Below are 26,581 nucleotides of genomic sequence, written 5' to 3' on the forward strand. Positions count from 1 at the left end.
AAGCCAACCTGGTCACTATGTACTAATAGGGGGAGTACAGTATTAAGCCTGGCGGCCAACACCTTTGCCAAAAGTTTTAAATCTACATTGAGCAAGGACATGGGTCGGTACGATCCACACTGCGTTGGGTCCCGGCCTGGCTTTGGGATAACCGTAATGCCCGCTACATTGGAATGAGGGGGTAATGGGGCCCCCTCCCGCAATCCGTTGAAAAAGTCAGTCAAAGGGCCCTCTAATTGTGTAATGAACTTTTTATAGTAGCTCCCAGAGAATCCGTCCAGTCCTGGGGATTTACCAGCTTTGAGGTCCCGAATGGCCTCTTGAATCTCGATGGTTTGTATGGGGGAGTCTAAGTAGGCTTGCTGGGATTTAGTCAAAGAGGGGAGTGGCATTGACTCAAGGTAGCGGTCTACCTGGGCCGTTGATATAGTAGAGTTCGCCGCATATAGCTGAGTATAATATTGAGTAAAACAGCGGCGTATGTCTTTAGACACAGTCAATATAGTGCCCGCCTTGTCCCTGATCTTGGCTATGACGGTTGAATAAGTACGCTGCTTAAGCAACCTTGCTAAGAACCGCCCTGCTTTATTATTTCCCTCATAATAGTGTTGTTTGGCCCGGAGCATGGCATGAGTTATCTGCTCAGCATCCATTAAGTGCAGCTCAGTGCGCTTAAGCCGAAGGCGTGCGAGGGTGACCCGCGTCGGGTGATGGGAATGGCTGCGCGTCAGAGATGCAATATCGGCCAAAAGAGCGGAGCGTTTTGCGTCCCTTTGTTTCCTCAAGGCTGAAGAGAGTGCTATCAAATGCCCTCTCATGACCGCCTTGGACACCTCCCAGTAGATCCCCGCATCTCGAACAGTCCCTTTATTCAAAATTAAATAATCCCTCAAATGGGCTGTCAATCGTTCACTATGTCCAGGTTCCCGTAGAAGGTCGTCCCTAAGGCGCCAGAACCTACACCCCGGTTCAAGGTCCCGCAAGCCTACCGTAAGCCATACGGGAGCATGATCTGACCATGTGATGTCCCCTATGCCAGTAGTCAGCACATGATTCTGAACCCCCTTATCCACTAACAGGAAATCCAGGTGAGAATAGGTGCTATGAGGATGAGAATAAAATGTATAGGTTCTGGAAGTAGGGTTTCTCTGTCTCCAGATATCGATAAGACTCCACCCCCTGCATTAGAGTCTTTAAAGAGGCGGTAGCTTTCCAGCTCCCTGCCTTTGGGGATTAGAGGAATCCACTCTAGGATTCCGCACTACATTATGATCTCCACCCCAGATCAGCATTCCCTCTGCAAACGTAGATAACACATCCTCCATCTTCGCAAAAAAGAGATGCTGATCTACATTAGGTGCATACACACTGACTATAGTATACAAACGCCCATCCAACTGTAGTTTCAATAATATGTAACGACCCTCAGGATCAGCAATGTGGGATTTATATTAAAAAATGACAGATTGAGCCACTAGTATACCCACCCCCGTATATTTAGAGGTGGAGGAACTAGAAGCAAAATAACCGTGTGAGTAGCCTGCAAAGCGCAACAGGTGTTCATGGTGTTTCCTAGTGTGTGTCTCCTGGATAAGGGCGATATCTACATTTTGGCGTCTAAGGTCTCTAAAAAGATGTTGTCTTTTCATAGGGGTATTAAGTCCCTTTACATTCAAGGACCATATCTTCAACGCCATGGGAAAAACCTAATAGGCCGATTGATACCACGCTGCTGCAGTAAATCCCTATCTCCATCTCGGGCCTCTCCTTCGCACTGAATATACCAGACACTTCCCCCGGAGCACATGGATGAAAAACCCCCCTCCCCCCCACTCCATGTCCCTGTATATCCCCCATTGGGATAACTCCTAAGACCAGGGGTCTTAGTAACCAGCGAGAAAAGTCACTCCCCGGCTAAAAAATAGCAAATTCCCACCTGAACTTGATCAAAACCCACTTACAGTAAAACAATACTAGCAATATCTCGAACAGTATTCAAAAAGGCAAAATGCCCAAAACCTCTGCACTTGGAAGGATGAGGAAGTTCACCAGTCCCTTCAGCCTGTGGGGCCAGCGGTGGGAGCCGTCCGCGCCCCAGGAGGCATCCGTCCCTGTCATTCCAGCCTGCGCTTGTTGCCTACCCGTTGCCATCGTGGTGTCTTCGGCAGACTGGGCAACTGCGATTCAGTAGTCGTGGTGGCCAGGGGTATAGGCAGCTGGATCTTAGTGAATACCCTCGGACGCCTCCTCGAAGGTACGGACCCGATAGAAATGTCCCTGGTACTCAAATTGAAGTCCGAAAGGGAAGGTCCATCTGTATCTAATGTTCCGGTCCCGTAGCGTGCTGGTGATCGGGCGAAACTCAAAACGTTTGCGCAACGTGGAGGCCGCAAGATCATTGAAGAAGCCAAGTTTATGCCCTTCCCAGACCCACTCACGCTGTTTACGTGAGCGCGTATACAGCATCTCTTTTTCTTTGTAGGTTTGTAGGCACACCAAAATGTCCCTAGGTTTTTCTGATTTCCTGGGCCCCAGTGTCCTGTGTGCCTGCTCGATATGAATGCTAGGGCCTCCGTCCGCGGTCCGCTCTCCCTCGGTATCATCCTCCTGCATGAGGTGGTGAAAGATTTTTTGCACCACAGTCTCACAGTTTGCATAGTTTTCTATTTCAGGCACGCCCCGAATGCGCAAGTTGTTTCGACGGGACCGGTTTTCAAGGTCCTCCACCTTGTCTGCAAGCTGTGCCTGATCCCGCATACTATTGTGAAGCGCGTCGGCCATTTTGTGGAGCGTATCGTCATGTCCCTCCACCTTAGACTCCATTCCATCCACGCGGTAGCCGAGGGCAGCTAAATCATCGCGAAGCTCTTCCATATGCTGCAGCAATTCAGCTTTATGCTGCTTCATATCTGCCCGCAGACCTATAAACCAGTCCTGCATCTCTGCTCACGACGGTAGGTCAGAAATCACCTCCGGGGCTGGGTGCTCCGCCGCTGTGTCGACGCTGGGGCCTGCAATCGCGCCCGCCGTGGGCTCCGTTTCTTCCTGCCCCAATTTCGCATAATAAATCTCGTCAAGTCGCAGCCCTGCTTCATATTCGCCATCGCGGATGTTCAGGCGACTGACTGCAGTAGTCGAGGGTGAGTTTCGGGTGCGAAATGTGTGGGTTTGATCGCTTACAAAGTAATTCGCCGGGAGCTCTCTGGCTATGCGACCATTCCCGCCGGTGACGTCAGCGCACCCCCTCGCAACTATATCTTTTTTGAGATACGGCGACCAGAATTGTACACAGTATTCAAGGTGCAGTCTCACCATGGAGCAATACAGAGGCATTATGACATTTTTCGTTTTATTAACCATTCCCTTCCTAATAATTCCTAACATTCTGTTTGCTTTTTTGACTGTTGCAGCACACTGAGCCGATGATTTCATAGTATTATCCACTTTGATGCCTAGATATTTTTCCTGGGTGGGAATTCCTAATATGGAACCTAACATCGTGTAACTACAGCAAGGGTTATTTTTCCCTATATACAACACCTTGCACATGTCCACATTAAATTTCATCTGCCATTTGGATGCCCAATCTTCCAGTCTTGAAAGGTCTTTCTTTAATGTATCACAATCCGCTTGTGATTTAACTACTCTGAATAATTTTGTATCGTCCGCAAATTTGATAATCTCACTCGTCGTATTCCTTTCCAGATCATTTATATATATATTGAAAAGCACAGGTCCAACTACAGATCCCTGAGGCACTCCACTGTTTACCCTTTTCCACTGAGAAAACTGACCATTTAATCCTACTCTCTGTTTCCTGTCTTTCAACCAGTTTGTAATCCAAGAAAGGACATCGCCTCCTATCCCATGACTTTTTAGTTTTCTTAGAAGCCTCTCATGAGGAACTTTGTCAAACGCCTTCTGAAAATCCAAATACACTACATCTAGGGGTTTAACTTTATCCACATGTTTATTAACCCCTTCAAAAAAATGAAGCAGATTTGTTAGGCAAGACTTCCCTTGGGTAAATCCATGTTGACTGTGTTCCATTAATCATGTCTTTCTATATGCTCTACGATTTTGATCTTTAGAATAGTTTCCACTGTTTTTCCCGGCAGTGAAGTCAGGTTCACTGGTCTATAGTTACCCGGATCGCCCCTGGAGCCCTTTTTAAATATTGGGGTTATATTGGCTACCCTCCAGTCTTCAGATACAATGTATGATTTTAATGATAGGTTACAAATTTTAACCAATAGATCAGGAATTTCATTTTTTAGTTCCTTCAGTACCCTAGGATGCATACTTTCCAGTCCAGGTGATTTGCTGCTCTTTAGTTTGTCAATCTGGCCTACTACATCTTCCCGGTTCAAAGTGATTTTGTTCAGTTCGTCTGACTCATCACCCTTGAAAACCATCTCTGGAACTGGTATCTCCCCAATATCCTTATTAGTAAACACGGAAGCAAAGAATTCATTTAGTCTTTCTGCAATGGTCTTATCTTCCCTAAGAGCCCCTTTAACCCCTCAGTCATCTAATGGTCCAACTGACTCCCTCACAAGTTTCTTGCTTCGGATATATTTAAAAAGTTTTTATTATGAGTTTTTGCCTCTATGGCCAACTTCATTTCAAATTCTCTCTTCGCCTGTCTTATCAATGTTTTACACATAACTTGACAATGCTTATGTTTTATCCTATTTTCTTCAGATGGATCCTTCTTCCAATTTTTGAAGGTTTTTTTTTGGCTAAAATAGCCTCTTTCACCTCACATTTTAACCATGATGGTAATCGTTTTGCCTTCCTTCCACCTTTCTTAATGTGTGGAATACAACTGGACTGCGCCTCTAGGATTGTATTTTTAAACAATATCCATGCCTGTTGAACACTTTTAACCTTTGCAGCTTTACCTTTTAGTTTTTTTCTAACTATTTCCCTCATTTTATCAAAGTTTCCTTTTTGAAAGTTTAATGTTAGAGCTGTAGATTTACTTATTGTCCCCCTTCCAGTTATTAGTTTAAATTTGACTATGTTAAGATCACTATTGCTAAGTGGCCCCGCCAGCGTTACCTCTCTCACCAAATCCTGCGTTCCACTAAGAATAAAATCTAAAATAGGTCCCTCTCTTGTTGGTTGCTGAACCAATTGCTCCATGAAGCAGTCATTTATTACATCCAAGAACTTTATGTCTTTAGCAAGTCCTGATGTTACATTTACCCAGGCAATATTGGGGTAATTGAAATCTGGGATCACTGGTGCAGGAAAAGAGGTATGATTCCATGAAAACTTTTTAAAGCATTTTTATTTAGAAGATTCAATAGTCCTTACTGTGGCAACTCCATACAACATAATCAGGCAAGAGTAACAGGTCCCCCGACACGGTCCGTGTTTCGCGGAAGCTGCATCGGGAGGGACCAGATGACATTCAAAATCTAAAGATACAACAAACATAATCAAACATGGAAACAAAAGGCAGGCTGCTACAAAGAAATTACAATAGATAGGGGCATACCTTTAAACAGTCATCAGGAGCGCAAGCGCCCTCTGCAGTAGGAAACAATTTAAAGAGTAATTTGGCGCGAAAAGTACACTCTCGCGAGACGCTGTGTATGACAGCGAGACGCTGGGAATGACAGGCAAACACCTGTAGCCTAATCGGACAATGACTCTGGAACTTTACAGCACTAAACCCGGGAGGAGGGCGCCTACCACTTATAACAAACATCTGAAAAAACGGAGAACAGAGAAGCGCGATCTCCGAATGCAGTAAATAACCGACTGACACCTATAATCCTGAGAAAAGTCCAACCATGCTCTAATAAAACTGGTACCATTCAATGTCTTTGTTAAGACCGTGGGGGGAGACCGAATTGAGAGTGAAGATCCACCGCTGCTCTCTCCGACCAAGCATACCTGGAAAATCTCCACCTCGTGGGGGGGGCGAGACCACCTCTAGTACCAGGAAGGAGAGGTCAGCGACGGAATGTCCGGCCTGGATCCAATGCGTGACCAACGGCTCATCCAATCTGGATAATCTAATATTCGAGCAGTGCTCGATAATGCGCGTTTTGATCATTCGTGAGGTCTTCCCCACGTATAGCAGAGAGCAGGGACAAAAGATGACATAAACTACACCCTTTGTACAACAATCAGACTGATGGTATAATCTGAACTCACGTCCAGACCTAGGGTGTTTAAACATTGTCAATGACTGGGTATGGTTGCACATTGTGCAACGACCGCAAGGGTTATGACCGCCATCAAAATGTGAACGGGGTTGCTCAGGTGATAAAAGTGTGTGTACAAGACGGTCTCTTAAATTAAACGCTCTCTTAAAAGTAAACCGTGGTGGACCATGCATCAGATCAGTGAGGGACAACGCGGACCAGTGACGTTTGATCATATTTACAACAGATCTTCCCACTATAGAGAAAGGGAGGATACAGTTATGTCATCGGATTGTGTGGTAACACCAAACAGCTGTTTGGTGTTACCACACAATCCGATGACACTTTTCATAACTGTATCCTCCCTTTCTCTATAGTGGGAAGATCTGTTGTAAATATGATCAAACGTCACTGGTCCGCGTTGTCCCTCACTGATCTGATGCATGGTCCACCACGGTTTACTTTTAAGAGAGCGTTTAATTTAAGAGACCGTCTTGTACACACACTTTTATCACCTGAGCAACCCCGTTCACATTTTGATGGCGGTCATAACCCTTGCGGTCGTTGCACAATGTGCAACCATACCCAGTCATTGACAATGTTTAAACACCCTAGGTCTGGACGTGAGTTCAGATTATACCATCAGTCTGATTGTTGTACAAAGGGTGTAGTTTATGTCATCTTTTGTCCCTGCTCTCTGCTATACGTGGGGAAGACCTCACGAATGATCAAAACGCGCATTATCGAGCACTGCTCGAATATTAGATTATCCAGATTGGATGAGCCGTTGGTCACGCATTGGATCCAGGCCGGACATTCCGTCGCTGACCTCTCCTTCCTGGTACTAGAGGTGGTCTCGCCCCCCCCACGAGGTGGAGATTTTCCAGGTATGCTTGGTCGGAGAGAGCAGCGGTGGATCTTCACTCTCAATTCGGTCTCCCCCCACGGTCTTAACAAAGACATTGAATGGTACCAGTTTTATTAGAGCATGGTTGGACTTTTCTCAGGATTATAGGTGTCAGTCGGTTATTTACTGCATTCGGAGATCGCGCTTCTCTGTTCTCCGTTTTTCAGATGTTTGTTATAAGTGGTAGGCGCCCTCCTCCCGGTTTAGTGCTGTAAAGTTCCAGAGTCATTGTCCGATTAGGCTACAGGTGTTTGCCTGTCATTCCCAGCGTCTCGCTGTCATACACAGCGTCTCGCGAGAGTGTACTTTTCGCGCCAAATTACTCTTTAAATTGTTTCCTACTGCAGAGGGCGCTTGCGCTCCTGATGACTGTTTAAAGGTATGCCCCTATCTATTGTAATTTCTTTGTAGCAGCCTGCCTTTTGTTTCCATGTTTGATTATGTTTGTTGTATCTTTAGATTTTGAATGTCATCTGGTCCCTCCCGATGCAGCTTCCGCGAAACACGGACCGTGTCGGGGGACCTGTTACTCTTGCCTGATTATGTTGTATGGAGTTGCCACAGTAAGGACTATTGAATCTTCTAAATAAAATGCTTTAAAAAGTTTTTATGGAATCATACCTCTTTTCCTGCACCAGTGATCCCAGATTTCAATTACCCCAATATTGCCTGGGTAAATGTAACATCAGGACTTGCTAAAGACATAAAGTTCTTGGATGTAATAAATGACTGCTTCATGGAGCAATTGGTTCAGCAACCAACAAGAGAGGGACCTATTTTAGATTTTATTCTTAGTGGAACGCAGGATTTGGTGAGAGAGGTAACGCTGGCGGGGCCACTTAGCAATAGTGATCTTAACATAGTCAAATTTAAACTAATAACTGGAAGGGGGACAATAAGTAAATCTACAGCTCTAACATTAAACTTTCAAAAAGGAAACTTTGATAAAATGAGGGAAATAGTTAGAAAAAAACTAAAAGGTAAAGCTGCAAAGGTTAAAAGTGTTCAACAGGCATGGATATTGTTTAAAAATACAATCCTAGAGGCGCAGTCCAGTTGTATTCCACACATTAAGAAAGGTGGAAGGAAGGCAAAACGATTACCATCATGGTTAAAATGTGAGGTGAAAGAGGCTATTTTAGCCAAAAAAAAACCTTCAAAAATTGGAAGAAGGATCCATCTGAAGAAAATAGGATAAAACATAAGCATTGTCAAGTTATGTGTAAAACATTGATAAGACAGGCGAAGAGAGAATTTGAAATGAAGTTGGCCATAGAGGCAAAAACTCATAATAAAAACTTTTTAAAATATATCCGAAGCAAGAAACTTGTGAGGGAGTCAGTTGGACCATTAGATGACTGAGGGGTTAAAGGGGCTCTTAGGGAAGATAAGACCATTGCAGAAAGACTAAATGAATTCTTTGCTTCCGTGTTTACTAATAAGGATATTGGGGAGATACCAGTTCCAGAGATGGTTTTCAAGGGTGATGAGTCAGACGAACTGAACAAAATCACTTTGAACCGGGAAGATGTAGTAGGCCAGATTGACAAACTAAAGAGCAGCAAATCACCTGGACTGGAAAGTATGCATCCTAGGGTACTGAAGGAACTAAAAAATGAAATTCCTGATCTATTGGTTAAAATTTGTAACCTATCATTAAAATCATACATTGTATCTGAAGACTGGAGGGTAGCCAATACTTGCTTATGTGCAAGGTTTGCTTCTGTTATTATTGAAGGTAATTGAAATCTCCCATTATTATTAAACTGCCAAATTGATTAGCTTCCCTAATTTCTCTTAGCATTCATGATCTGTCTGAGCATTTTGTCCAGGTGGACGGTAGTATACTCCTATCACTATACTCTTACCCAACACACATGGGATTTCTACCCATATAGATTCTACTGAACATTTAGTCTCTTGTATGATCTTTATCCTGTTGGACTCTATACTCCCCTGCCATTGAAGCAGAGAGCTGCTTGGATATGCATTGAAAGAGAAGTATCAGGCTTATTTGGTTTGGGGTAGTAACCACCGCAACAAGCAAGCTACTCCCATGCTTTTTTTTGTGAATGCATATCCTTTTTCCCACATTTCCTCTTGCCGTTGAAGCATAGAGCAATGTTGGAGTCGCATTAACCATGAGAATGTTTATTGAATAAGGGTATTAATCACCAGGTAGTAGCCGTCATTCCTGCAAGCCACCCCCATGCCTCTTCTCTTCATTCACATCCTCAAGACTTTATGGATCCACAATGTTTAACCCACGCCCCCTTGAAATCCTTCACAGTTTTGGTCTTCACCACTTCCTCCAGAAGGGCATTCCAGGCATCCACCACCCTCTCCGTGAAGAAATACTTTCTGACATTGGTTCTGAGTCTTCCTCCCTGGAGTTTTAAATTGTGACCCCCTAGTTATGCTGATTTGTTTTCCAACGGAAAAGGTTTGTCGTTGACTTTGGATCATTAATACCTTTCAAGTATCTGAAAGTCTGTATCATATCACCCCTGCTCCTCCTTTCCTCCAGGGTATACATATTTATATTCTTCAATCTCTCCTCATAAGTCGTTTGATGAAGACCCTCCACCTTTTTGGTCGCCCTTTTCTGGACCGCCTCCATCCTGTCTCTGTCCCTTCAGAGATACGGTCTCCAGAAATGAGCACAGTACTCCATGTGAGGCCTCACAAGGACCTGTACAAGGGGATAATCACTTCCCTTTTCTTACTCGATACTCCTCTCTCTATGCAGCCCAGCATTCTTCTGGCTTTAGCTATCCCCTTGTCACATTGTTTTGCCGACTTCAGATCATTAGACACTATCACCCCAAGGTCTCTCTCCTGCTCCGTGCACATCAGCCCTTCACCCCCCATCAAATATATTTCTTTCGGATTTCCACACCCCATATGCATGACTCTTCACTTCTTGTGTTGCGTTCGTGCCTCGCTCTACCCTCTCTACCTCTGAGGCGACTCCCTTCGGGTCTGATGGACAGATGCTGCCGCGGCTTCTCCTCGCCATTTCTTCCTGGAGTCACCGGGCTGGCCTGACGCTGCAGATCCGCCATGTTCCAGATGACGTAGGGCGCGCGCTCGCTCCGAAGTTTGTACCAGCAGGGGCACGAACCTCGGGGGCGTCCCCCTGTAGTGATGTAATCTACTTCCAACATAAAAGGTCTTTGCTTACGCTTATATAATGAGCTAGCAAGGATTCGTCCAAGCCGCTTTGCCTCTTAGAACTTACCATGGACACCCGCTTCTTGGGGGCCCTGCTCTCTCCTCTTGTTTTCAGATTGCTAAGACGGGATCCGGTACTTGCTCCTTGAGGGCCTACGTCCCTGAACGCTCAGAAGGCTCCCTACTGACTGGAAGCGATTACAGACGTGAACATTGTGAGTTTCCTTTCTAGTCGCATATAGGAACCGGTACTTGCTCCTCGAGGACCCATGTTCCTAGACCTGAAGACTCTCTTCTGTCTAAGATGCTATCGCAGGTATGGAGATCGTGAGTTATTACAGATTGCAGATAGGAACCGATACTTGCTCCTCGAGGGCCTATATTCCTAAAACCTTACGAAGACTCACTTCTATTTCAGAAGCTATTTCATATACAGATATTGTGAGTTCTTATTACAGTCTGCCTAGAAACCATTACAGAGATAATTAACTGTGAGTTACCATTGCTCTCTCAGAGCTGTCCCTGGAACCTGGTACTCGCTCCTCAAGGTCCTTACTCTCTCCAGCAACTGAGCCTTATTACAATCTATGTGAGTGTATCATCTACTTCTGGTTATGTATCCAGCATACCCTGTCTACTCACTATGTGTCTTTCTCTACAGCTCAGTTAACCCGGAGATTGCAGTTCCAGGATCTGAGGGACTTCAGCCCTGCCGGGCACATCAGCTCACTACTGCCACCTCTGGTGGTTCTACTACCTGTCTAATAAAGAACTATCTGTGTCTGTCTCCATACTCCAGCCTAGTCGGTGATCCCTCTCTTGATATCCTCTTGAGGGCGCTGTCATCTGCCATCGACCCAAGGATTCACCATTCTACATTAGAGTGCTCATCTCTCACACTTCAAGAGCTGAATACAATAACCTGCTACCTTACAGTCTACCCTCTACTGTTGCTAACATCTTCTTCCTCAGGAACTGTATCATAACCATTTGCTACTTCTTAGCAGGAACCATACAGAGGGCCTACACCTCCCTCCAGGGAGACTGTAATATATCAAGTTGCCACTCTGTATGGAGATTCATAACAGATACTATTTCCTCCTCTCTGGAAGAACAGATCTTGATGGTTGCTGACCTCTCCTTTCTGGGGAGCAACTCCATATCAACTCCTATTACAGATTGCTACGCAGCAGTCCTAACCTATAACAGACTGTTAACTCCTAGCAGACACTCTAACAGATTGATCATTCCACCTCCTGGCAGGGTAAACCATAACAGACTGCTAACCCCTCTCTTCTACAGGAGTCAGATTACAACAGATAGCTAACTCCGCCCCCCTGGCGGGTTGATCGACAACAGATTGCTAACTCCTCCCCTCTGGAGGAGCAGATCAACAACAGATTGCTAACTCCGCCTCCCTGGCGGGTTGATCACTAACATCTTGGCATTGAATCTCAGCTGCCATATCTTCGACCAGTCTTCCAGCTTCCTTAAATCCCGTCTCATTCTCTCCACTCCTTCCGGCGTGTCCACTCTATTGCAGATCTTACTATCATCCGCAAATAGACAAACCTTACCTTCTATCCCTTCTGCGATGTCGCTCACAAAGATATTAACAGGACCGGTCCCAACACTGACCCTTGCAGCACTCCGCTCATCACCGCTCTCTCTTCCGAGTAAGTTCCATTTACCATCACACATTGTCTTCTGTCCTTCAACCAGTTTGCTATCCATGTCACCATTTTGGCACTCACTCCCAAACTTCTCATTTTATTCATAAACCTCTGTGCGGGACCATATCAAAAACTTTGCTAAAATCCAAGTAGATGACATCAAGCGCTCTTCCTTGATCCATTTCCTTAGTCACCCAATGAAAAACGTCTATCAGATTTGTCTGACAGGACCTTCCCTTGGTGAAACCATGCTGCTTCTGGTCCAGCAATTCTGCTGCTTGTAGATAGTTCACTATTCTTTCCTTCAGCAGCGACTCCAATACATTTCCCACCACCGAGGTGAGGCTAACCGGCCTGTAGTTACTAGCCTCCTCTCTGCTCCCACTCTTGTGAAGAGGGACCACCGCCGCTCTTCTCCAATCAATTGGCACCACTCCCGTTTCCAGGGATCTATTGAACAGGTCATGCAGCGGAGCCACCAGCACATCTCTGAGCTCCCTCAGTATCCTGGGATGAACCTCATCAGGCCCCATGGCTTTGTCCATTTTCAGTTTTCCTAGCTCTTCCCATACATTCTCTTTCGAAAATGGAGTTTCATTCATTCCACTTCCCTCCAGTTTCTTGTTAACTAGCGACGGTCCTTCTCCACGGTCTTCTTTAGTGAACACCGAACTGAAGTATTCGTTTAATATTTCTGCCATTTATTCATCTGTCTCCACCCATTGATCCTTTTCACCTTTCAATTTCACTATACCACTTTGGACTTTTCTCCTTTCTCTGATGTATCTGAAAAATGTTTTGTCACCTCACTTTACCTCTTTGGCAATCCTTTCTTCCGCATGACTTTTTGCTATCTTGATTAGTTTCTTCGTCCCCCTCAGTTTTATCAGATATTCTTCCTTGTGATCCTCCCTTTGGGATCCTTTATATTTCTTAAATGCTGTTGTTTTATCTTTTATTTTATCAGCCATCTCCTTTGTGAACCAGATAGGTTTCATTCTTTTCTTGCTTTTCTTTACTTTTCTAGCATATATATTAGTCGCTTCGGTAATTGCTCCTTTTAGTTTGGCCCACTGTTGTTCCACATCTCTCGTTTTCTCCCAGCTTTCTAGTTCTTCCTCCAGGTACTTTCCCATTTCAACAAAGTCTGTGTTTTTGAAACACAAAACCCGGGTCTTTGTGCGACTTCTCCGTATCCTATTAGTGATATGAAACCATACCATTTGATGATCATTGGTACTGAGGTGGGTGCCCACTTGGATGTTAGAGACATTATCACCATTAGTGAGCATTAAATCGAGTATAACGCCCTTCCTCATAGGCTCCATTACCATTTGTTTGAACAGAGCCTCTTGCAGGGCATCCACTATCTCTCTACTACTGTTAGATTCCGCAGAAAGGATTCTTCAGTTTACATCCGGTAGATTAAAATCTCCAACAATCACCTCTCCCTTCTTACTCATCTTTTGGATGTCTTCAATCAGATCTCTGTCTAGTACTTCCATTTGATTTGGAGGTCTGTAAACCACGCCAATAAAAATGGATGCCCCATCATCTTTTTTTAGGACGGCCCATAAAGCTTCTTCTTTGCCCCATTTTCCCTGCAGCTCGGATGCTTGGATATTGTTTTTTAACATAAAGAGCCACTCCTCCCCCTTTTCTGTCGTCTCTGTCCTTCCTTAATAAGTTATATCCTGATATGGTAGTATCCCAATCATGTGAATCTGTGAACCATGTCTCTGTGACAGCAACAATGTCAAGTCCGCTTCTACCATTAGGGCTTGCAGGTCTGGGATTTTATTGCCCAAACTACAAGCATTTGTGCACATAGCTTTCCAGCTATTCTGGTACAGGTTAATGTTTTTTTTGGACTCTCTATCGGGCCGATACAGTACAGTGCACACTGTTAGCTCGCGTTTCGACTTGCGTTTTCGACGCGCTAGCTTTACCCCTTATACAGTAAGGGGTAATAGCGCGTCGAAAACTCACATCTAACCCCCCCCCGAAACTAATAGCGCCCGCAACATGCAAATGCATGTTGATGGCCCTATTAGTTATTCCCCCGCGATTCAGAAAGCAAAATGTGCAGCCAAGCCGTACATTTTACTTTCAGAAATTAACGCATGCCAAAGGCTGGTGTTAATTTCTGGTGGCGCCGGGGAAGTGTACAGAAAAGCAGAAAAAACTGCTTTTCTGTACACCCTCCGACTTAATATAGTGATATTAAGTCGGAGGCCCCAAAAAAAAAAAAAAAAAAAAGAAATTAAAAAAAAAATTTTAAATCGGCCCGCGGGTCGGAAGACAGTCGCTCAATTATGCTGGCATCCGTTTTCCAAACCCATGGCTGTCAGCGGGTTTGAGAACCAACGCCAGCAAAATTGAGCGTCGGCTGTCAAACTCGCTGACAGCCGCCGCTCCTGTCAAAAAAGAGGCACTAGGGACACTTGGCCACCCTCCTGAATCGCGCCCAGGAGAATGGCCTGTGCGCGTGCCGGATGAGAGTATGTAACTGCAGGCGTGGAGACTCACCGATCACTCCGTTCTTCTAGAGCAGGAAGTTTCCCTTCTCCTCCAGTCAAACGCTATAGAACCTGTTCCTCCCTCACAACAAGGACTAGGGTTCTATTCCAGATACTTTCTGATCCCAAAAAAGTCAGGAGGTCTTCGACCAATCCTGGACCTACGGGCTCTCAACAAATACCTTTACAGAGAGAAGTTCAAGATGGTAACCCTGGGATCGCTTCTCCCTCTGCTGCAAAGAGGGGACTGGCTATGCTCTCTAGACCTAAAAGACGCCTATACTCACATTGCGATAACTCAACCTCATCGCAAATACCTTCGTTTTTCAGTAGGCCGAAATCACTACCAATACCGAGTGCGCCCTTTCGGCCTGGCATCCGCACCACAAGTTTTTACCAAATGCCTCGTGGTGGTTGCAGCTTTTCTCTGGAAGGAAGGTGTCCATGTCTACCCCTACCTGGACGATTGGTTAATCGGGGCCCCAACCCAGCAAATCGCTCGGTCCTCCCTGACCCTGACAATTCAAACTCTGCTTTCTCTAGGGTTTCTTGTCAATTACGAGAAATCCTGCTTAATCCCATCTCAGACCTTATCCTTCATTGGGGCAGACTTGGACACCTTACAAGCAAAAGCCTTCCTTCCTTATCAACGAGTCCAAATCCTTGTGTCTCTAGCTTGCCAGTTGCAGTCTCAACGCACAGCAACAGCTCGCCAATTCCTCATTCTGCTGGGACACATGGCCTCCTCAGTTCATGTGACTCCCATGGCCCGCCTGGCCATGAGAGTCATGCAATGGACTCTGAGATCACAATGGATCCAAGCTGTTCAGCCTCTGTCCTCCATTGTTCGCATCAACGATGCACTCCGTCTGTCTCTTGCCTGGTGGACAAATCAATCCAACCTCCTACGGGGCTTGCCTTTTCACCTACCAGATCCTCAAATAATTCTCACAACCGATGCTTCCAACGTCGGTTGGGGAGCCCATGTAAACAATTTACAAACCCAAGGATTCTGGTCTCCAGAGGAAGCCAAACACCAGATAAACTTCCTGGAACTTCGAGCAATACAATATGCTCTCAGGACTTTTCAAGATTGCCTATCGACCCATGTCATCTTGATTCAGACGGACAACCAGGTGGCCATGTGGTACATCAACAAGCAGGGGGGCACAGGTTCCTTTCTTTTGTGTCAGGAAGCTGCGCAGATTTGGGCAGAAGCCCTCTCCCGCTCCATGTACCTCAGGGCCACCTACTTGCCGGGAGCAGACAATGTATTGGCAGACCAGCTGAGCCGTGTCTTCCAACCACACGAGTGGTCACTCAATCCCTTGGTAGCGACCTCTCTTTTCCAGAAATGGGGTTATCCCCATATAGACCTCTTTGCGTCCCCTCAGAACCACAAAGTGGACAATTACTGCTCTCTCATTCGGAGCCAGCACTCTCGGCCCAGGGATGCATTCTCCCTCACGTGGACAACCGGTCTGCTTTATGCATTCCCTCCACTTCCTCTTCTGTCGAAGACTCTTGTGAAGCACCGTCAGGACAGGGGAACTATGATCCTGATAGCACCGCACTGGCCACGCCAAGTGTGGTTTCCCATACTTCAGGATCTCTCCATCTGCAGGCACATTCCTCTGGGAAAGGACCCACATCTGATCACTCAGAATGATGGATGCCTCCTCCATCCCAACCTCCAAGCCTTGTCCCTGACGGCATGGATGTTGAAAGGTTAGTCCTTCAGCCATTTAACCTTTCGGATTCAGTTTCTCGTGTCCTGATCGCTTCACGAAAGCCTTCCACAAGAAAATCTTATTCCTACAAATGGAAAAGGTATACATCATGGTGCACTTCTCAGTCCCTTGATCCCCTTTCCTGTCCAATTTCTAAATTATTGGACTATCTCTGGCATCTATCAGAATCAGGTCTAAAGACCTCTTCCATTAGAATGCATGTCAGTGCGGTAGCCGCCTTCCATAACGGTATCGGGGGTATCCCTATTTCAGTACAACCCCTTGTAACACGCTTTCTTAAAGGATTGCTCCATTTGAAGCCACCTTTACGTCCTCCGGCCCCATCTTGGGACCTTAATCTGGTTCTTGGTCGCCTTATGAAACCTCCTTTCGAACCTCTTCACTCCTGTGACCTAAAATATCTCACATGGAAAGTGTTATTCCTTTTGGCTATCACTTCAGCTCGCAGGGTTAGTGAATTACAGGCCCTAGTTACCTATCCGCCTTACACTAAACTCCTGCAGGACCGGGCGGTACTCCGCACTCACCCTAAATTCTTACCTAAGGTAGTTTCGGAGTTTCATATTAATCAATCCATCATACTACCTATCTTCTTTCCCAGGCCCCACTCCAACTCCGGGGAACAGACTCTGCATACCCTCGACTGTAAACGTGCTCTAGCTTTCTATCTAGACCGTACAGTTGCCCACAGGAAGAGCACTCAATTATTCGTCTCTTTCCATCCTAACAAGTTAGGTCAACCTGTAGGTAAGCAGGCTCTTTCCTCCTGGTTGGCGGACTGCATCTCCTTTTGCTATCAGCAAGCTGGCATTCCTTTCCAAGACCCTGTCAAAGCACTCTCTGTGAGGGCCATGGCGACTTCAGTAGCACACCTTCGATTAGTGCCGCTTCCTGACATCTGCAAGGCTGCCACCTGGAGTTCCCTCCATACATTTGCAGCCCATTATTGCTTAGACAAAGCTGGAAGACAGGATTCCATCTTCGGCCAGTCTGTCTTGCGTAACCTTTTTCCAGCATGATGTACCAACACCCTTCCACCTTCCCGGTAGGGTGCAGATGTCCTCTACCAAATTTCACCCCGGTTGTTGTGCCTGTTGCACACCGTTGGGTACATTTGGTGCATGTTCGGACATCCTCAGCTCGGTACTCACCCATTTGTGAGGACAACCATCCTGCTTGTCCTGTGAGAAAGCAAATGTTGCTTACCTGATGTAACAGGTGTTCTCACAGGACAGCAGGATGTTAGTCCTCACGAAACCCGCCCGCCACCCCGCGGTGTTGGGTTCGTTTTTATTTTATTTTTCGGCACTGCCTGTAGCTTTGAAACAAGACTGAAGGGAGACCCCTGCTGGCTGCAGGGTTAGTGCCGTGCTGGGCATGCCCAGTAGGGGCCAGTCAAAGTTCCTGAAACTTTGACAGAAGTTTTCCGTGGTTGGGCTCCATCCTCGATGTCACCCATTTGTGAGGACTAACATCCTGCTGTCCTGTGAGAACACCTGTTACATCAGGTAAGCAACATTTGCTAAGTGTATGTATCAGCGGTAAAAACTGTGCCTGCAAGGCAATAGATAGAGATCATAGGAGTGCATATTTAAACAACATTAGCCATGATAATGCAATCTGCGTAAAAACTACCTAATATATATATATGTAGTTATACCATAATATGGGCAACCAGGACATCACTCGCTCACATCCGCCCTTTTACAAATCAGTGACAACACAGACAATAGTTTGGGTTAACAGGGCCGCAGCTTTAATAAACACCAGGGAGGCCCAAGCCTCGCAAATAACATGCACCATTTCCAATGACAAAATCCCCTGACCGTCCGCCGCTTCCCCAGCAAGACAGTTGGCACCAGCCACCTGGCTCGTCCCTCCAGCCCTTACACCGAGTTCAGACCCCCACCACCTCCCAGCAAGAAGCCAACCCGGTGGAACCCCGCCACTAACCAGCAAGGAGCCAGGCCAATGGACCCCTGCCACCTCCCAGCAAGGAGCCTGTACCTGACAACTGCCCCAGTTGTCAACCCATAGCAGCAGCAAAATATCATGTGTGATTGGCAGGTGCTTGTGAACACTCTGTCCCACCTCTCTGGCCCAACCGACCAACAGCCGTCGAACCAGGAACCGCCCCATCGGAAAACCTCACCTGTGGGCACGCATGAAGAAAGAAAACCCGAAAAGCTGCTTACTCACCACTGCCTTAGAGCGACCCTTCAACCTGGCCTGCTCAATAAAACGCAATAGCAAGACATCCGAAACGGGACCCCCCGCCCACCCCGCTGAAGACAAGAATGCCACCACTTTACGAGCACCGCCCACATAACTTGTCCACGTGGAGGGGACTAATAAAGACCGCAGCAGTTTCCAGGCTTCGGGGAACCAAATCTCCAAAGGAAAGCTGGCACCGAAGCTCCGCAGGGTTCTGCCTCCGGGGCGAGCTCTCGGAACAACTCCCACTTGAAACAAGAAAGAGAGTCGGCCACGCCATTAGCAACACCCGGCATGTGACGGGCCCATATGGTCATGTTCAACGACATACAATGCATAATCAGCTCCCGCAACAGTTCAGATACCAAAAGGCACCTTGCCGCTCTCTTGTTGATCACCTCCACTACGCCCATGTTGTCGCACTAAAACACGACCCTCTTACCCCGCAACCGTGGACCCCAGATGTGTGGTGCCACCACGATCGAAAACAACTCCAACGTGATGTTTTTTGTGACACCAGATACCACCCACGCCTTCGGCCAACCCGCCGCGCACCATGATCCCTGAAAATAAGCCCTGAAACCCACTGCCCCGCCTGCGTCAGTGAACAGATCCAGGTCATGATTGGACAGGGGATCAGATTGCCAAAACGCCGACCCATTGAAGTCGACTCAAAACTTGTCCCAGACACGCAAATCCTCACGAAGCAGTGCGGTCACCCGAATCCGATGATGGCACTTCCGAATGCCAGACATGGCATGCGACAACCTCCGCAGAAATGCCCGGCCCATATGATTACCCGGCATGCGAAATTAAGGCTGCCCACCAATGATTGCAACTCCAGAAGGGACAGCTTGGACCGGCACAATGCCCTCCGCACCAAATCCCGCAACCGATTCACCTTGTCTGCTGGTAAGCGCAACACCATTGCGACTGAATCTACCTCGATACCCAAGAAAACCAACTTTGTACACGGACTTTCCGTCTTGCCGGACGCCAATGGAATCCCAAATTCACTGGAGATGTCCTGAAAACAATGCAGCAGATTCCTGCAATCGCCAGCGCCCACTTTACCGACGAACAAAAAAGCGTCCAGGTAATGCACGATGTTCTGCGACCCGGAAAGACTCTCTACTATCCGGTGTGGAAAAGAACTAAATGCCTCAAAAGTTGCGCACGCGATAGAACAACCCATCAGCATACATTTGTCAAAATAAAATGCCTGGTTGAATCGAAAACCCAGCAAGCGAAAGCTCTCTGGGTGCATGGGCAACAACCGAAACGCAGACTCTATGTCCGCCTTGGCCATCAATGCACTCGGACCACAACGCTTGACCACGCGCACGGCTGAATCAAATGAGGCATACCAGACAACACACGACTCCCTGGGAATGCAGTCATTCACGGAAGTGCCCTCCGGGAAGGAAAGATTATGGATCAACTGGTACTTCCCCACCTACCTTTTTGGGACGACCGCCAGCGGGGACAGCACCAGATCCGGAAACGGAGGAGACTCAAACGGACCGGCAATCCGACCCAAGTCAATCTCGGACTGCAACTTGTCACTCACCACCTTAAGTAACCGTTTAACCGATGGACAATTTACCCCACCCCCCACCGGACCCCACCCCAAACACAGGATAGGAAAACCTGCAGTAAAACCCTTCATCAGAAGCGAAGCCGCCCCTCCCACTGAGTATCTCTGCAACCATGGAAGCAGCGCTACTATCCTGATGGGAGTAGCCGCTCTAACTGCTACCTCACTTACCCGGACCCTTGGGACCGGGAGCAGCACCGGGTCCATCGCCCTGCCGCTTGACACACCGAGAGGCAGGGTGACCCGCTCCACAAGTGGCACACGCGTGCCGAAACTTACAGTCAGGGAAGATACACGTGGACCTATTGAACTGCCAGCAGACGTTACTAACCCCCGGCCCCGACTTGCCTGCGCCACTTGCGGGGAACCCCTGCCGAAAAGGCCGACTAAGCCCGGCCCCCTGAGATGCCCCAGATCCGAAACCGCTTGCAAACGCCTTGGAGGACATCTGAGTTAACCAAAGTCCCACATCCTGAGTGCCCCAGGACATGAACTTGTTTTCCTCCTTGCGGTCCCGAAAACGCTCGTCGTAGTTCAACCACGACCAACCCTCATATGTCTTGCTCGCAGCCAGAATTGCATCCGCGTATGCTAACATACTATTGCATCGGGTCCCGATGCCCGATGACGCTGGCTAAAAGCAAAAAGGACCGCATCCAATTATGGACATTCTGGGCCACCTTCTGCTGGGTTCCAGGGAAGCGGTCACTTTTCCCATGCTTCTTCTTCTCCCGTCTCTTCCCTCTGCGACCCTCCAACAGCTGGAAGATATCGATGAATTTCCGGCGACGAATCTTCTTGCGAAGGGATCTCGGCACCTATAATTCAGATAAAGCAACCAATGCCGGGGTGCCCCTATCAGCCTTTTTGACCTTGGGACCCGGGATGGTTGACCCCACCGAGTCAGATGAAGTAGAAGATGAAGAAGATGTCCTCTGCCGCCCAGACACCCAAACTCCTCCGCCGATTGACCGCAGCTTAAATACGCCACTGCTCCCCCGCCGTGTCTCTGATCCGGATGAAACCAACCAGCGAGAGACGAGGCTGCCCTCCGTTGCCCCCCGCACGCGAACGACCACTTATCCTGTGAAACGAAAAGACCAGCCAGCTGACAAGACGCCACCGAGCGACTGAGCTGGCGGCACGCTGCGTCAGCCCCCTCCTACCAGCTGCTGACCTCAAGCTGACTGGCCTATCACAGCCAGCCAGCACCACACCAGCTCCCTAAGACTGCCCAATCCCGGGCCGTCTAGCTCGGAGCCTAACCACTCCCCCTCATCTCTTCGCCTCCCCCCCTCTCCCCTCCCCCCCTGCCTGGCCTGAAACGTACCCCCCCAGCCTAACCCTCCCTCAACCAACTGCTGCGGACCCGGGCCTGCTCTCCGAGCGTGCCTCGGCCCATATTACCGTGGCTGACCAGACACTAGGTCCAGTCGACCTTCCATTAAGTGAAAAACGGAGTACACTCTATCGCGGTAAAAGGCAAAAGATACATAATGTCTAAAAATACCTCAACTCAATGTGCGGTGTTGTATGTTGAATCAATTTCAAAATCAATAAAAAGTCTCATCTCAATCCAACTAGTCACTGTGTATTCCGGCACAGAACTGTAAAGGAGGCAAATACCTTACTAAGAAAAAAGGGAAACAAAAACCGAGAGGACCGCCGTCTAGCAGAATAAATCCATTAGTTTGTATGCGCACTGTTGAGGCCCCCGATGGCCTGACAGTGCTTACCTGCAGCGCTGTAGTACATGATGTTAGGTTCCATATTAGGAGCTACCACCCAGGAAAAAGATCTAGGCATCATAGTGGATAATACTTTAAAATCGTCGGCTCAGTGTGCTGCAGCAGTCAAAAAAGCAAATAGAATGTTAGGAATTATTAGGAAGGGAATGGTTAATAGAACAGAAAATGTCATAATGCCTCTGTATCGCTCCATGGTGAGACCGCACCTTGAATACTGTGTACAATTCTGGTCGCCGCATCTCAAAAAAAGTATAATTGCGATGGAGAAGGTACAGAGAAGGGCTACCAAAATGATAAGGGGAATGGAACCGCTCCCCTATGAGGAAAGGCTAAAGAGGTTAGGACTTTTCAGCTTGGAGAAGAGACGGCTGAGGGGGGATAGGATAGAAGTCTTTAAGATCATGAGAGGTCTTGAACGAGTAGATGTGACTCGGTTATTTACACTTTCAAATAATAGAAGGATTAGGGGGCATTCCATGAAGTTAGCAAGTAGCACATTTAAGACTAATCGGAGAAAATTCTTTTTCACTCAACGCACAATAAAGCTCTGGAATTTGTTGCCAGAGGATATGGTTAGTGCAGTTAGTGTAGCTGGGTTCAAAAAAGGTTTGGATAAGTTCTTGGAGGAGAAGTCCATTGATGGCTATTGGTCAATTATGCTTGGGGAGAAGCCACTGCTATTGATTGCATCGGTGGCATGGGTTCTTCTTAGTGTTTGGGTAAGTGTGGCCTGGTTTTGGCCTCTATTGGAAACAGGATGCTGGGCAAGGACCCTTGGTCTGACCCAGCATGGCAATTTCTTATGTTCTTATGTTTTTATGTAATGAAGCCTAAACAGGTGACTTGTAAGAGCAGGGGTATTTAAATGGAATCTCGCGGTGTTTCAGTCAGAAGCCCGCCAAAAAATAAGACCAGTCTGAGCCAGTATGGAGATTGCCATAGACTGATTGCTCTGAGTGCTTGGGACCATTTGGAAAACAAGCAGGGTATAAACATCAAAAAAGAGACGCAGTTGTGCAATATGGTGGATATTAAAACCAAATGTGAACTAACTGATAGCTATGCCAATTTCATCTCAATGTTCCTGATACATAAAAATACCACCAATATTAAATATAATGATATGATAAGGAAAGACTGAAACATAAAAAAATAAAATTAATAAAAAATATGAGTGTATATATATATATATATATATATATATATATATGTATAAGTTTTCTGTCACTTTTGATTTTCATGTACATTTACAATGTGTTACCACCATCTGAGACCTGATTAGCTTATGTCTACAGCATGTGACTGCTTACATTTTGATCCAGCATTTTGGCGCCTTTGTCGGCGTCTATAAACTTTCATGTTAAGGACTTACTCAGCGTATGGATTAAAGAATGCATTCACTTCCTTAAAGAACTGATTTGCTGATTTTCCCCATAGTTGCCTTTTGTTTCTTTCTAAGTTCTCCCATCTTTTCCCTTTTCCTCTGCACAGATGACTTGGATAAGGTGAAAGAAGAGTGGGAGAATGACATTAGGAAGACTGAGCCCATGGAGAGCAGTGAGGCTTTGGAATTCTCCTATGCCTTTGGGAGAGAATGCTGTGGCTACAATGGTATCCAACTAGAAAGACCTGATGGTGGCCGACCAAGTAGTGGAAAACTTAGCTGTGAAGTCTGTGGCCTGGCCTGCATCAGCTTGAATGTGCTTATGGTGCACAAACGCAGCCACACTGGTAAGCAATCCCATTGTGCTGTCCTGGATCCTCCTGCTGATAGAGAGTAGTGGTATTTGGAATTCACTCCATAAAAATAGGCATAATCAGTGGTGTGCTTCACGGGATCGGGCCTGAGTCCAGGCGAGTTCAGTATTTTCATAGTGATATTACTGAGGGGCTAGAAGGAAAGATTTGTCTTTTTTTGTAAATGATACTGTTCTGGATCAGGCAGACATCCGAGTTTGCCATCCAGGCAGCTAAACTTTTTCTCCAATCAGTCCTCAAGACAAAGATTCTTTAAGTTTGAAATTATTTATTGTACAGGTAAATTCTACTTACAATTGTTGCATCTCAAATGTGAGCCCCCAGGCAAAGATCTTTGCCTGGGGGCTCACATTTGAATCTCTAATAAATTGAAATAAACAAGAATCTCTAATAAATTGCAACTAATCATTCCCCCTCTATCAGATGCAAGATTATCTAGCACCAGGAATCGAGCTTTCTCTATAGCTGGCCCTATAGAATGGAACTCCTTACCATCTTATCTAAGCTCAATAACGGATACCAAATCCTTCAAAAAAGAACTTAAAATCTGGCTATTTAAGCAAGCATTCACAGCCTAAATTAATGTCCACCCTCAGTCTTTGATTTCTCCACTTGTAAGAACCCCTTACCCTCTCATACTATCTCGACTTCCTTCTACTTAACTCTTCCCATTCTGTCCACTCTCTCTTTTCTCCCATTTTTCACCTTGAACCTTACCACTATAATTTCCACAACCCCTTCACTTTTATTTCTCTTTTTTTTTTTTTTCATCACTCTTCCTCTCCTTTCTGACTTCTCCGTATTCTTAACTATTATTCACCTTTTCTTAAGAAAACCCAAATTTATGATACTTACTATAGTTACGTTTTCTAATAATGTTTCTTATCACTCTGCTGTTGCTGAGATGTTATTGATAACACTGATGTTTAAGTTTATATTCTCTGTTAAAAAAAAAAAAATGTTTAATGTATGAAGTTGTTCATTGTACACCGGAGTGAAGGCTCCTCGCTATACTTCGGTATAAAAAAGAATCTAAATAAATAAAATAAATCTTTGGTAACTGGAGACAGGGTAGCAGGAGAGAAGGGAGTCTTTTATGTTGCAGGAGTTGGTTTATGGTAGAGGTAGGAAGCATGAGGGATATGAGGCTGATTTAGTCTTCAGACGAAGGCAGTAAGAGAAAAGGTAAAAACCTGATCGTTTCACAGAGTTTTACAGAGCGCTGCTGGCTCAGAAGTAAGCATGGGCAAGACTGAGCTCTCGTCGAGAGCTGCTAAAGGAAACGCCTCCACAAGCTGGGGGCAGGGGGGCAAGGTCCAATGGCAGCGAGCCTAAGAACCATGTGACACGGGGAGCATGAAGGGCAGTCCCTTGAGCCTATAAGGCACCTAGGAAGACTCAAGTTAGATTGAGGGGCATTCAAGCTCTTCCGATAGTGAGAGAAAGGGGAGGGGGGAGGGAGCTTCTCTTAAGGGCAAAGGCTCCTCTTAAAGGCAAAGGCTCACATACTTTTATCATGGGTTACAAAAAGTGTTTCAGTATCAAGAATCCTCAGAAGGGAGGATTGCACTAAACACAGTTAAACTACAGTATATACAGATACAAACATGTACCCACTGCTGGGGACAGAACAGATACTATGATCTTCTAAAGGGTGATACTCCAGATGAAATAGAAAGAGATATGTGAGTAGGGAAGAATAATCTTAATATAGGTAGATAGTTTTGGGTTCCATATTAGGAGTCACCATCCAGGAAAAGGATCTTGGAGTCATTGTGGACAATACATTGAAGTCCTCAGCCCTTGCCAAAATCTCCAGTGATCTGTTTATGGCTAAAGCCAAAGGGCTTTACTCAGTCTTTATCCTCCTTGATCTATCTTCTGCGTTTGACACTGATGATCACCACATGCTTCTTGATACTCTGTCCTCACTTGGATTTCGGGACTCTGTCATGTCGTGTTTTTTTTCCTACCTCTCCCATTGCAATTGTAATGTTCCCTTTGGTGGATCCTCCTCTGCTGCCATCACACTTTCAGTTGTGCCTCAAGGTTCTGTCCTGGGCCCTCTTCTCTTCCCTTTGTATACTAATTCCTTTGGTGCTCTGATTTCCTCTCATAAATTTCAATACCAGCTTTATGCTGGTGATTGCTAGATTTATCCCAGGACAAGCAGGATGCTAGTCCTCACATATGGGTGACATCGGTAATGGAGCCCTTTGTATGGAAAAACTTCTTTAAAAGTTTCCATGAAACTTTTGAATGGCACCGGAGTTCCTACTGAGCATGCCCAGCATGCCATGATATTCCCTGCCACAGGGGTCTCCCTTCAGTCTTCTTTTTTCCGCGAAGTCGTTAGCATCGCGGGCTAATTGGAGTCCTGAGGTGATTTTCACCTAGCGAAAAAAATTCATATTTTCGGAAAAAATTTACTCCATCCGCAGGGGTTTCCCTTAGTATAACTTTTTCCGTTTTCGATTCCCGGCCGGGAACGATATTTTTGGGGTTATCGCCGTCGACGGCTGTCCGGCGCCATGGCCTCGGGCTTCAAAAAATGCCCAAATTGTGTGAGGACAATGTCGATAACCGACCCTCACTTTGAATGTGTTCTTTGCCTAGGCAAAGACCACAATATCCAAACATGTAAATCATGTGCGGAAATGACAGCTAAAGGTCGTCGTCTTCGGGCCGAAAAAATGGAGCAGTTATTTAATATCCAGTTGCTTCCAAGGCCTTCGACCTCAGCGCAATCTTCTCCATCCGCTTCAGTCCGTCAACTAATACTGAAGCAGAAACGTCCGGAGGCGGGAGATGCCTCAACACCATCCCCTTCAATTTCTTCAAAAGCATCGACCTCGGGGAGCGAAAAGCAAAAAGAAAAACACCGCCACCGGCATTGGAGACGCCAGGTAACGATGACCGAGGATCCATCGGAAGGCACGGCCTCGCCTGCAAAGAAACCCCGGACGGGGACTGAGGCTCTGAGGCCGGACCTCCGTTGCCGCTGCTACCACCGCCGCCGCTGTGCCTGGAGGGAGGTAGGGCCTGCGCGATCGGCGCCCAGACCCGTCGGGGTAAGGCC

General features: G+C 46.5%; 1 protein-coding gene across 3 annotated transcripts in view; it reads left to right on the forward strand.

The window, feature by feature from the left end:
* IKZF3 (IKAROS family zinc finger 3) overlaps positions 1 to 26,581 on the forward strand; it is a 631,603-nt gene that overhangs the window by 307,459 nt on the left and 297,563 nt on the right. For all 3 annotated transcript variants that reach the window (XM_029572756.1, XM_029572755.1, XM_029572757.1), the window contains exon 4: positions 23,236 to 23,475. In XM_029572756.1, the coding sequence (XP_029428616.1) occupies positions 23,236 to 23,475 (240 nt within the window). The remainder of the gene's footprint in view (positions 1 to 23,235; positions 23,476 to 26,581) is intronic.

The sequence above is a fragment of the Rhinatrema bivittatum genome, chromosome 12, assembly GCF_901001135.1.
Source record: "Rhinatrema bivittatum chromosome 12, aRhiBiv1.1, whole genome shotgun sequence".
Lineage (NCBI taxonomy): Eukaryota > Metazoa > Chordata > Amphibia > Gymnophiona > Rhinatrematidae > Rhinatrema > Rhinatrema bivittatum.